General features: G+C 40.5%; 1 protein-coding gene across 2 annotated transcripts in view; it reads left to right on the top strand.

Moving 5' to 3' along the window:
* Window positions 1-8,322: 8,322 nt before the first annotated feature.
* The window catches only part of anp32a (acidic (leucine-rich) nuclear phosphoprotein 32 family, member A), a 5,379-nt gene continuing 1,756 nt past the window's right edge, over window positions 8,323-11,945 (top strand). For both annotated transcript variants that reach the window (XM_057017941.1, XM_057017936.1), the window contains exons 1-6: window positions 8,323-8,519; window positions 10,367-10,516; window positions 10,601-10,723; window positions 10,812-11,010; window positions 11,108-11,202; window positions 11,286-11,340. In XM_057017941.1, coding sequence (XP_056873921.1) covers window positions 8,466-8,519; window positions 10,367-10,516; window positions 10,601-10,723; window positions 10,812-11,010; window positions 11,108-11,202; window positions 11,286-11,340 — 676 coding nt within the window. In that variant the 5' untranslated portion in view covers window positions 8,323-8,465. The remainder of the gene's footprint in view (window positions 8,520-10,366; window positions 10,517-10,600; window positions 10,724-10,811; window positions 11,011-11,107; window positions 11,203-11,285; window positions 11,341-11,945) is intronic.

The following is an 11,945-nucleotide window of genomic DNA, read 5'->3' as shown; positions in this document are numbered from 1 at the left end:
TACGTGCAATTGTTGCTTTCCTTGGGCTCATAGGTTCTATTTAGGCTATGAATTAAACAAATGAGCCTACCCTTTTCTTTAGTATTCAACCCGATGCCTTTTCTGATATACAACATTAAAAAAGAGCATTGAGGAAAAAATGACAACACAATAGGGAGACACATCTGGTGTACAAAACATCCACAATACAGGAGAGTCTGTTGTATGTCAGACTTTCACTGTTACTTGACTGATGTTATGTTATACATAATGTCTGCATACAAAATGATCTAAGTGTACTTGACATTTCCAAGAAACACATGCTAGTAATGAGATACCATATTCCAGTTTGAATGTTTTGACTAGAAATAATGAGCAGAGGCAGATTTAATGAGCTCCAGAGGGTCACCTGGTGATCACTACATTGTCCATTTCTGACAAGACACATCTATCTCTATAAAAATACACCCTTCTGACTTTTTAATCGACTGTATAGAATCATTTCCAGTGACAACAGATGTGACAGTGAAGGGGCTGATAAGAAGGGAATGTGGCCTCACTGCTCATTTCTTGTCAATGAAAATCAGCTTTTTCATTATTCTGTGTGTTCCGTCACTTTTGATGAACGGTACATATGTTGCTGTTGGAAATGCAGATGTGAGAAGGCAAGTCTAGGATTAGACAAGCAATTCAAAGTAGATCACATTTATTTTGTCCAGCTGTAGCAGAAGAACTGATGTGAGGTTCAAGAAGGATGTCAGGCATTCGATCCCAAACCTTTAATGTGAGGAGACATTAAAAACATCATCGATGATAAGCTCAACTTTTCAGACTGAGGGCTCTCATTTAAAATACAGCAGAAGGAGATGAACCAGAAAGCACAGGTCTTTTTAAAAACATGAACATAAAGTTGATGCCTGCTGATGAAAATGAGCACCTGCAGCCAGGAGGGACGACGGGCTCTCCAGGCTTTTGTAGAGAGCAGCAACCCAAAAATGACTGTCTGACTGAGATAAGGTGCTCAAATCCCAGAATTCATTTTATGTGCTCTTATTGGAATTCCAAGTCCGATTCTCATTTTAAAATTTGTAAAAGGGGAACAGGTGCAACTGGCCCTATCTCACATCAACCGTGGCACAAGAAAGAAATAGATGGGCAGCCTATGGGGAAGAAATGGTGGAGTTTCTACGGAGGGACCTATTTGGAATTGGATTTTCTCTTCCATTAGACAAACAATGGTTGGTTTTAATTCCGCTGAGTGATTAACACGTTTGATATTTTAGACAGGGATTTCCTGAGCGCAAGATAATGATTGCAAATGAGAAGTTTGACTGTTTAACAAAGTGCGCAGAGAGCCGCAGAGACCATTCAGGCTGAGAACACCGAGATGCTGATTTGCATTTACAGACTTTGAGGATGCTTGTGCAGCTCATGAAAGAGGTAGAGCAAAGGGAAATGATCAGATGCTAATTTTCACACATGGCACCGGTTTAGCTTTCAAATGAAATCACTGTGCGCCACCTTCTTATCAACGTTTTCTAAACAATGCATTCAAGTATCATGTTCAGCTGAAAGAATTCAGAGAAAATGTTTGTAACAGAACCTAAAAACTTACAGCATCCCTTTTAGCATGAAGGACATTTTAAGCTTAGCTCTGCCAAACAAAGTTTCTATTCAATACTAGCTTAATATATTCAAATCTGCACATACAGAAAAAGATTTGTCGATGAAATTCTGCTCTGTGTTCAATATAAAGTGCAAAATAAACATTTGGAATAAATCAAAACCTGTTGATTGGGAATCAGACCAAAGCCAAAAGTGTGCTGGGTGCACTGGTGTAGTGATCTCACCCAAACAGCTTTGTGGAGAAATGCAGCGAAACAGAAGATCTGGAGTCCCACATGGCTATGTGTCCGTTCCCTTTGCTGTTTACATGTTAGGAAATATGTAGGGAGCAGAAAATTGAATTGGAACAGTAAAACCAGCAGGAATAAAATTTCATAATAATTATATTCAAGAACATTGTGAAACTGAATTTTCAAATGTATTTTTATGTTGCCATAACAACAACTCCTGTGGAACACCCCAGCTGTTTCTATATTTCCCTCACTTCCAAAGTAAAACCCTGTCCTGCCTGTTTAAGCAGGAGATTTAGATCTGACATTTAAATGTGATTTAAAATGAGATCTTTAACCAGTCGGTTGCTTCATAGACTGCAGTACAGATAGAATTCAGTCCCCTTAACAGACATTTGATTGATCCAAATGTTTGGGCTGCACGATGAGCCGAGCTTCTTTTGTCTCTTTTTGTCAGCTCTCTACAGACCATGAAAGATTCATGAGCCTCAGCTTCCATCTTTTTCCTTTTCTTTGAGTAAAATTTTGCCCAAAGATGCCACAAGAGCCAGAGTGATTTTATGATTGCTGTATTTTGTAAAGCCTCCTTCCATCTTGAAATAGTGTTCCATTAGTGATCAAACAGAAAGAGATGCAAGAAGGGTTCTTCAAACCAGAATGAATGAATGAGGTTATCATAGATCAAAATAGCTCCAGATTTTATTCTCAGAATGCAAATTTTGACACCATCTGCTATTATTTGCCAATAAATAAAGAAATAAACAGATAAAAATAGTGAACTTGATTCTTATGCGGGATTTAGTTTGGTTGTTAGAACTAGTAAGCAAGGAGTGGGACTCAACTCCAGGGGCAGAGTGTAATGGGTTTAATTATGAATGTAAGACTGCATCTTTAGGGTCTGAACATTTTGTTCAACCCGAATGAGCAAATAAAAAAGGGAGGTGGAAAACACGAAGGCTGCAAGCTGGCAAAGAAAGAGAGCGCGGGCACGGATAAAAGCAGGAGTTATCTGTTGACTGATGAGACGCGCCATCGTGATCACAGGAAGCAGGAAATGGACAAAGGCAGGGCTGTAAAGTAGAACAAGACACAGGAGAAAAGGGGATCAAAAGTAATCAGGGAGCAACACATAAACTATTTATAAAAACAACTTTGGAATCCGGTGTGAAATGAATGCCTTCAGAGGCACAAACATTGTCTGTAAACCCTCCTCAGTGATTTGGGGACCTTTAAATGTTGTGCTCAGCAGTCGTATTCAGGTATCTTATGGTGTTCCTCAGGGGTCGGTGTTGAGCCCCAAAGGGTTTTTTGATTTTTTTGAACAACTGATGAGGTCATAAACAAGGAACTGAGAAAATTCATAAATACACAAATACAGCTCCAGCCCAAGATCTTGAGAAATATATAATAGAAAAAGAGGTAAAGCGTTGGGGAAAAAATAATTTAAAAATATGTTTTTTTACATTTCATACATATATTTTCTGTGTTCAGCCTTGTTAAAAAGAAGGAGGCTGATAAAAGTCTGTATTTGATGGGGACGGGGTGGGAGAACACAATCTTTGCTTCTTCCCACTACGTTTTAGATATGATAATTGATTCCACTGATATTTGATGATTTATCCATGAATAAGTTGGTCACTGAGGAAACTTCTCCTCTCCCTTTTTATTTCACTGATCTTGTTTTTTCAGTCCGTCAGGGGAACTTCCAGGCATCTCCAAGTGGGGGGGGGACCTCTCTGCGGACCGCGGGCTTGGACCTGACGGAGGAGCTGGAACGTGACCTCTCAGGAACCAGGTCAAGATCTTGAGTCGATGAAGGAAGCAGAAGAGTGGGAATTAACTGTTACCAAAGGGAAAACCCACACAGGCATGGAGGGAACATTGAGGAGATGTATGTCATGTTTTATACACCCCAAGAATAACAATTTATCACATTTAAGTGTCAAAACAAGCAATAAGAGGAAGAATTTTTAGTAAAAGTTCTGTAATTGAAAGAAAGCTCTGGAAACCACTAACGGCCTTCCGCTGCGATGAAATTGGTCATTTATTGTCATCCTGCAGAAATTTCTGTAACATTTCTCGTGATTCAAATAAATCCATCATGGTTGGTTACTGTTAAACTGGTGAATCATGAAAGAGCCTGTTGACAACAAATCAGTGCATGCTGAAATGCACATAAGAGACAAAAAAAACCCCTCTTTAAACACAAATCTATAAACACAAGGCAGCTCATTCAGCTCAGCAAGGAAGTTTTACAGGAAAAAGAAAATGATATAACCTCCAACCTTTACCAGCGATCCCACGTGGGAAACCGTTCTTTCTCAGCTGAGCATCTGGGAATGTCACAAATAAAAGCTGTCAAAGGCTTGAATGTGGAGGGAGCGCAGAGATGACTATAACCTCAAGCTCGTCTCGAAGGCAGACATTAAAATTCAGAGAGCGTTTTTAGAAGGCTGGTCTGTGGCACAAAAGAAGACATTTATGAAATTTTGAGTCCGGGAAAAAGACACGGAGAAGGTTTTCTGCCTGTGTTGCTGCGTTGCTTTAAACTCTGCAGCAGCCTGAGTCGCTGCCTCAAACACACCGCGCAGATTATCAGAGCTGTTACAGACCTCATCAGCAACACAAAGCCATTCTGTGGATTAAAACTCTGCAAATATGCAATTAACCATCATCCAGCCTGTTATAATACAAGTAGTCAGAGGGTATGTGTTGGATGAGTGGGGGGCGTATCTTCTAAATGGAACTACGTTGATCAAACCTTTTCAGATGGTGTAATTTGGTTACAAATTACAGGAGAAACAAACCGAAACACAAAAAAACCAAAAGTATTTTTTGACGAGACGGGCAAAGTCTGCACAGCAACATCCGCCTGCGTGTGTTGAACCAAAGGGAGGAAGAAACCTCATTAAATTTTAATTGTAGCAGAGTGCTGAGTGCCGTTGCCATTTACATCGTGATGCATGAGACCGTATCCTGGTTTTCGCCTCTTCTCTGCGCGGCAGCCCTGTCAAAGCTTTGCCTTTTCTATAGGCTCCAGAAAGAAATATGGACACAGCTAATTCTGATTCTTTTAAGTGCTCACTTCTTGGATAAGTGTTGGAAGAAAGACCACTAACTAAATAAATTACTTTCGAGTTTTTACAGTCAATTCTGAGTCGGTTTCTTACACTTACGGAAGATCTGAGATGCAGTTTTGTGAGCTGGAAGCATCTAATGAGCGTGTTAGTCCTTTCAGTCTAGAATGAGGGTTGAATTACAGGATATTTTCTTCAAAATTCCACCATCAGTTAATATGAATAATGAATGTGCTCCCTCTGTTCCACTCCCTACTGTCCCTACATGCAAGTGAGACTTGCTTTTGCAGGTAAAAGTTGCAGATCACACGAGCCCTTCATATATTCTACAGGAACATCCCTCGGGCGGATGGAGAGAACGTAATTCACAGGAAAGGGGGGAGGAAGAGGAGGGGGATCTCGCCTCGCACACGGACTGACAACACCAGCTTACACTGAGAGACAGCGGAGCCGCTGCTCACCCCACTAAGATCATGTTACACACTTCAGCAACCACAGATGGCGGGATCACACGTGTTAGCCGGGTCAGTGGGCAGCAACCAGCCGCCGCTGGGGGCCAGCACACACTTCCAGTTCTTTACAGAGTTCTGCATAAGTGCTTGTTTCCGGGCCCAGATTAAAGACCCACAACAAGTCCATTATGATAAAGGCAGAGATGCTATAGTCAATGCACCAAAGCTGGGGACCAGCATTCAAATTACAGAGATAACTCAGGTCAGAATGTCTGATAAAAGTACTGAGGACTTCAGTCTGTCCCAGAAGACAAGGACACAAACTGAGCTTTTAGAAAGGAGAAGCTCTCAGAATTTATATTTAATTCACCCTATTTTGCACTGCAGTAAAATTTGACACGCACAAAAGAGGGGTTTTATACTCATTTTCAGATGTTTAGAGAGAATTTTCCAGCGTTCTGAGCGTGTTTTAGGAATATGTTTATTTGAAACAAGAATGTCAATCTTTTTGTGTGTTTTCTTTTCATACATACAGCTGGAGTCAAAATGTTATATTAAAACAATGGTCACTAAAAAAAACCCTGCGGATGTCCAGGAAAGCTGCCAAAAGATTTCCACACAGGAATATTGCCAATTTCATCACCTACTGGTCAGTTTCCCAGACAGTTCTTTACATTCAGCAAATGAAATTACACCAAAAGGATTTGTATCAATGAGATCGGCTGTGAAAGCACAACTATTGTCAGTAAAAAAAAAAGGAGGAATGAATTTAATGTTCTTCAGGGTCAGTATAAAACAACTTTTGATATGAGGGTGTTTAAAAAAAAAAAAGACTTAATGTTTACCATATTAATTTTCTTAATGTCCACAATTAGAAATTCTTGTTCTTATTTCTAATATCTCTTTTCGTCAATATAAACATGTTTTTTTACACAAACTACAGATGACATCTGTGAGCAAATGTCGCCCTCTTGTGGTTCTTGAAGAACTCGCTACTATTACTGTGATGAAAACACATAATTCCATGAGATTTTATACATTCTATGTACAATGACACTAACAGTAATTCTCTGGCGTGTACATTATTGGACCTGTGAGTTGTATCATTATTTTTATTTTTTTTTAATTTTTTTTTTTATAAATGCTAGGGTAGAATCCCCCCCTTTTTCCCCTCAAATGACCTTTTTTGCATCCCATATTCATAATAAACAGCAGACAACAGAAGATAAAAATAATTAATCAAATGACATAATGATTTATCCAACCATTTTTTCTTCAGGGCAACTGAATTCAGAAATGGTAAAAACAAAACACTACTACTACTGAACAGGAGTTTTTAGAAAACAGTTTTCATATCTGATCAGAATTCTCCAAAATAAAATATAATGTCAGGGGTGAATGAGGGATTATCTGACAATGACTGGCCTAAAAGCTCACTGTTTAGCCATGGAAAAAGACAAGAGTCTCTGTGAGGAAAATGATGTTCCTGGCAAAGTAACAAGTAAAGTGGACCTCTGTTGTTTGTCCATCAGTAATAACATTAAAGAAGCATTTCAGAGGCTCTGTGTTTTATATCAGATTAAATCTGTAAATGATAACTCAAGATTCGTGAAAACCCAAGCAACCAGACAGACAACTAATGTCTGCCAAAGACAAAGTTAAAGGTTATTTTAATAATTACTGAGTCAACCATGACCATAATAAACTACATAGATATTATAGCTTAGGGCAAAAAACTAGTTCATAATTTGATTCTCATACTATTGCTTTGTTTGCTTTAAATACTCCTATACACTTTAGCGCCAGCTATTTTTTTGTTTGTTTTTAATTTGGCTTCCAACAGCCTTCGTGGTCACAAGAATAAAATAATCAAAATAATGAAAAAACAACTACGAAATACCAATAACAAATAGCATCCCATTTAAGGAATAAATTAAGTAACCAAGTTACTGAACCCACACTTTTTACTGCAAGCTCTCATTCAATGGATCTCTTTTCAATTTTTCCTCACCCTAAAAAGGAAGTAGTCAGGAAGTGACAACAGTGATTTAATGTGTGTCTGGAAGAAAAATTAGTTGATAATCCTAATAGGAAAGCAAAGTGCAGCTTTGAGACACTGAGTTTATGAAGAACTCTTATTGTTTGAATGGTTAATAGGAATATGGAGGAAAAGAAAGAGGAGCTGCCCACTAGTAGGCAGATTGTATGCTGAATGTATCACCATTTTAACAGTTGGGTTGGTTTCACTCACTAGCGACTCTTGCTTTTCCATCTTGACACCACATTCTGAGCGAGGGCCTGGCTCCTGATTCAGATTGGGCCCATTAACAATGAATCGTGTCAGCTGGTTTGTGTAACTGCCGGCTGGCGCCACACTAAAGGATCTGCTGCCCCCTCGTGGTTGATCACTTTAAAGACAGCTCGTTCTACCCGTCTGTGCAGTTGATTTAAAACCTGAAACTAAAATGCTCCCCCGTTTTCGTGGAAAGCTTTTGACGCCAGAAAGCACATTTAAGTGGAAAGATTATCATTTGGCAGCAGGACGTTATTAATCATTTATTGTAATTGGGCTCATAATATTTTCAATGAACTGGTATTTGCATGTGATCTAAGGCTTTATTAAGTGAAACCCTTTAACTTTTTGTCTGCATGGGATATATTATGCACTTTAGGATGTTATGTGTTTCTGAATACTGGGGCCCCACGGCTTTTGGACTTCACCTTGAAACAAGGCTGCAGCGGTGTCGACTCATCCCCCGTAAGAACACGCAGCAGGCTGGTCGGTCCCTCTCCGGTGGCGCGGATTCAGGTATTTGGGTATTACATTAGCCATGTAAACTTCAGTTAAACAACCAAACTTCGACAACAAAACCCCACCCAGTCTTCCCGGAGCGCAGTCATTGGCTAAGGCGACGGCAAATCCCTTCCCTCTTTATCCTCTCGCTCTCATTGGTCGGCAGTGACGACAATCCCGCAACGTGGTCCCGCCCACCGAGCGGATCAAGTTTGAATGAACAACAGCAGTCTGTTCTGGAGGTGCTAGTTGCATTTGCAGTAATTATTAAAAGTGTGTTATTACACCGGGGCCGCGCCGATCGAGGATGCTCATGAGGAGAAGAATTCACCTGGAGTTGCGGAACCGCACTCCGTCAGATGTAAGTTGTGCCGCGCATCTCGCTCTGTTAACGTTCCACTCTCAGCTAATGGAGAATCTTTGGTGTGATGTCTTTGGCATGGAGATGCAAAGTTTCTTGCAAGTTAAAGGATGATGGAGACGTGGGCTCTCGCTGTGGCGTACGTGTTTACAGTCGGCAGGTGCTGCGGGTGAGCGGGTCGAACTTTAGCGCGGCTCCAACATCACGTTTATGATGTGCAATTTGAGAACGTAGCACTGCTTTTTTCATGCCAGCGGTATAAACAAGGCAAGCGGTATCAGAAGCCATATTTGTAACTTTTGATCTACGAAGGCAGCCTTTTCTCGTTTCAAACCCACGCTGCCCTTATTTACCTGTTATTTGAGCCTTGATTTGGCTGAGGAAATGCATCCGTCTCAACAATTTTAAGCGTGCAATCGTCGCGTTAAGGATGCGGTTAACTCAAAGTCATGACATTATCAATGATGCATAAAGAGCACAACCTCAAAATTGTCCCCATATGGCTGCAGCCTTCACACACAGTCCACCCAAGTGTCCGACTGAATCGTTTAGCCGTTCAGGAAGCGCAGTAAGAATGATGAGCGGCTTAAATCGACGAGAACGCAGCCGACATGAGGAGCCACAGTGCGGACAGATGGTCGAATGAGAGCCGCGCTAGCGCGGACCGATATCTGCCACCGGCCATGGCGACAAGGGCACAAACACGACCGCTTCGTTGTTGACAACTGTATGTTGACTTGATTTATCGACACTTTTTTTGTTTCTTTTTGACGACAGTTCGAGAGGCGAGTGATGAAAACTAATCGTCGAGCCGCGTTGTTGCTCTAGTTTTCCAGAACTAGGACAAGCCGCCATTTTACCGAGTAACAAAGGCAAGTCGAAATCCGCCGAATATCCCGTTCATTCGACACGAACGACGAACGAGTCATCATACCTTCTCATTAATAGAAGTCTACACACGCCAAGAGTCCAAACGGGGAGAGTTTAGCACAAGAACAATGAATCGTTTGCCTGGCAGCTATCTAATCTGCCTCAGCTGCCCCTCCTACTCACAAATGACCCTGTGCACGACTCGTAGGTCTCTTTCACTACGACTTGTGTTTCCTAACGTGCATCTGCGCCCTTTCTAGCCGCCCACACTCATCGGGTTTCTCTAGAACTCGACACCTAGTTACAATTCACCTCTTCAGACCAGAGAAGCGTGTCTATTTCTCCTTTTTAAAAAGCAAATAAATGACAAATACGTAATGAAAGGAGACCCGCGGTATCGCGATACTTGGAACGTTGACACAAATATGATCTCGGGAGGCCGTTTGGCTGTTCCGGGGTGATAACAGCGCACCAGTGACCGCTTATCAACATAAATGTGTTGACCTCATTTATCCTTTAGATTCTACTATTTACTAAATTACTTATAAATTAAGTGTTCAATAATATCTATTGTATGTGCTGTTTATTTACCACAGTACGTAATATTTGACCAGGTTATTTTGAAATATGCGAAGAAAATAGACAAAATTTATAATTATTTTTAATTGCTGTATTGTCTTGAAAGTTGGTTTTTATGTGGTGGCCTTTTTAAAAAAAATTAAAGCAAAGAAATGTTTCATAATCTTATGTACTGTATTTGCTCATTCTAGTTTTCATTGGTGAAAATGAAACAAAATGACAACAGCCTCTATATAAGTAGCAGCATTTTGTAGATGTTTGAATTTGATAACCCACCGTCAATATATGATTACATTAAAACATCCAAATCCAAGTATTGATAAACACTATCATAAAACAGTTTTATAATAAATTTTACAGTTTGTATTTACGTAAGCTTGTGTTGGTGTGTTTAACAGGTCAAAGAGCTTGTTCTAGACAATTGTCGCTCCAATGATGGAAAAATTGAAGGGCTGACGGATGAATTTGAGGAGCTGGAATTTCTAAGCACAATCAATGTTGGACTCACAACAGTCGCCCACTTGCCGAAGCTAAATAAACTCAAGAAGGTGGATTTTCTTTTCTTTTTCCAAGGTTACAATATTTTTTATTCTACCATTTTCAAACACACTGATTGTTGATTTCGTCAACAGCTCGAACTCAGCGATAACAGGATCTCAGGAGGGTTGGAAGTTCTGGTGGAGAAATGCCCCAACCTCACACATCTCAACCTTAGCTGCAACAAGATTGAAGATCTCAGTACAATAGAGCCATTGGTAAGTGAGATCCTGGGTTAAAAAGTAAAAGTGCAGCAGAGAAATGTATAATCCGCGCTTACTCCAATTGTGACTTTTCCTTTAATAGAAAGAACTGGGGACTCTGAAAAGCCTCGATCTCTATAACTGTGAAGTGACAAACCTGAGCGAGTACAGAGACAGTGTGTTCAAGCTACTACCCCAGCTCACGTACCTGGACGGCTATGACAAGGATGACAAAGAGGCTCCAGATTCAGACAGCGAAGTCTATGCAGAGGGCTTGGATGATGAAGATGATGATGAAGATGGTTAGTTTGAGAATGAAGGAATAGTTATATGGCCAGCTGTATGCCGGCTTCCATCACAATATGTAGCTGATGATAAACCCTCCATTGATACTTACAGATGAGGAGGAGTATGATGAAGATGCAGCACCAGGTGATGAGGAGGAAGATGAGGGAGATGAAGATGAAGAGGACGAAGATGACTTGAGTGGGGAGGTGGGTCCAGGTTATGATCTCTGAATTCTGTAGTTTAAAATGTTTCATTTCATTCAAAATTCTAACTTCTTTTTGTTGTGAAGGAGGAAGAGGAGGAAGACTTAAATGACCGAGAGGTTGATGACGAGGATGAGGAGGGTGAGTTTAATAGTGTTTGATGTAAACTGGGTGCACGCGCTTTAATCAAAACAAACCCGAATAATCATCGAATTACTGTTTATTCTCATGTTTATTTCAGTGTCATGGCCTAAAATATAGTAGAGTTTGTTGTCCTTTGAGGCTCTTATTAATTGTTAGAAATAAAAATAATTACTTATTTTTCCGTGGTTGCTGCTTATTTTTCTCTTTTATCGTGGTAAATACGACGGACCAGTAGTGTTTTTGCAGTCTTAATCAGGTCATGTCACAAGGCTTTGTACTTATCACATTATTTCACATCTGTACTGACTGATAATTAAATTTGACATTATTATTGATGGCATATCATCAGTTTAAGCTTATCCTCTGGTGAGGTCGCTGTTAATGTAGCTGTATATTCCGCCTGGTCTACATGGCAAAAGGTCAGAGCTGTCTTTCTGCAAGGCCAAGTTAGTCTTGACTTAAAGCTGTGACTGCCGCCGGCTTCATTCAGACACCTCTTAACACCTCTGACCCACTTCGGAGAGTGTGGAGTACCAGGGGGACGTACCAGAGGCACTTGTCTGAGTCCAATTACCTCTGCGGGTCTCATTGCGAATTGAAAG

Source organism: Takifugu flavidus, chromosome 2 (genome assembly GCF_003711565.1).
Source record: "Takifugu flavidus isolate HTHZ2018 chromosome 2, ASM371156v2, whole genome shotgun sequence".
NCBI lineage: Eukaryota > Metazoa > Chordata > Actinopteri > Tetraodontiformes > Tetraodontidae > Takifugu > Takifugu flavidus.
This window is presented reverse-complemented; position numbering and strand designations above follow the sequence as displayed.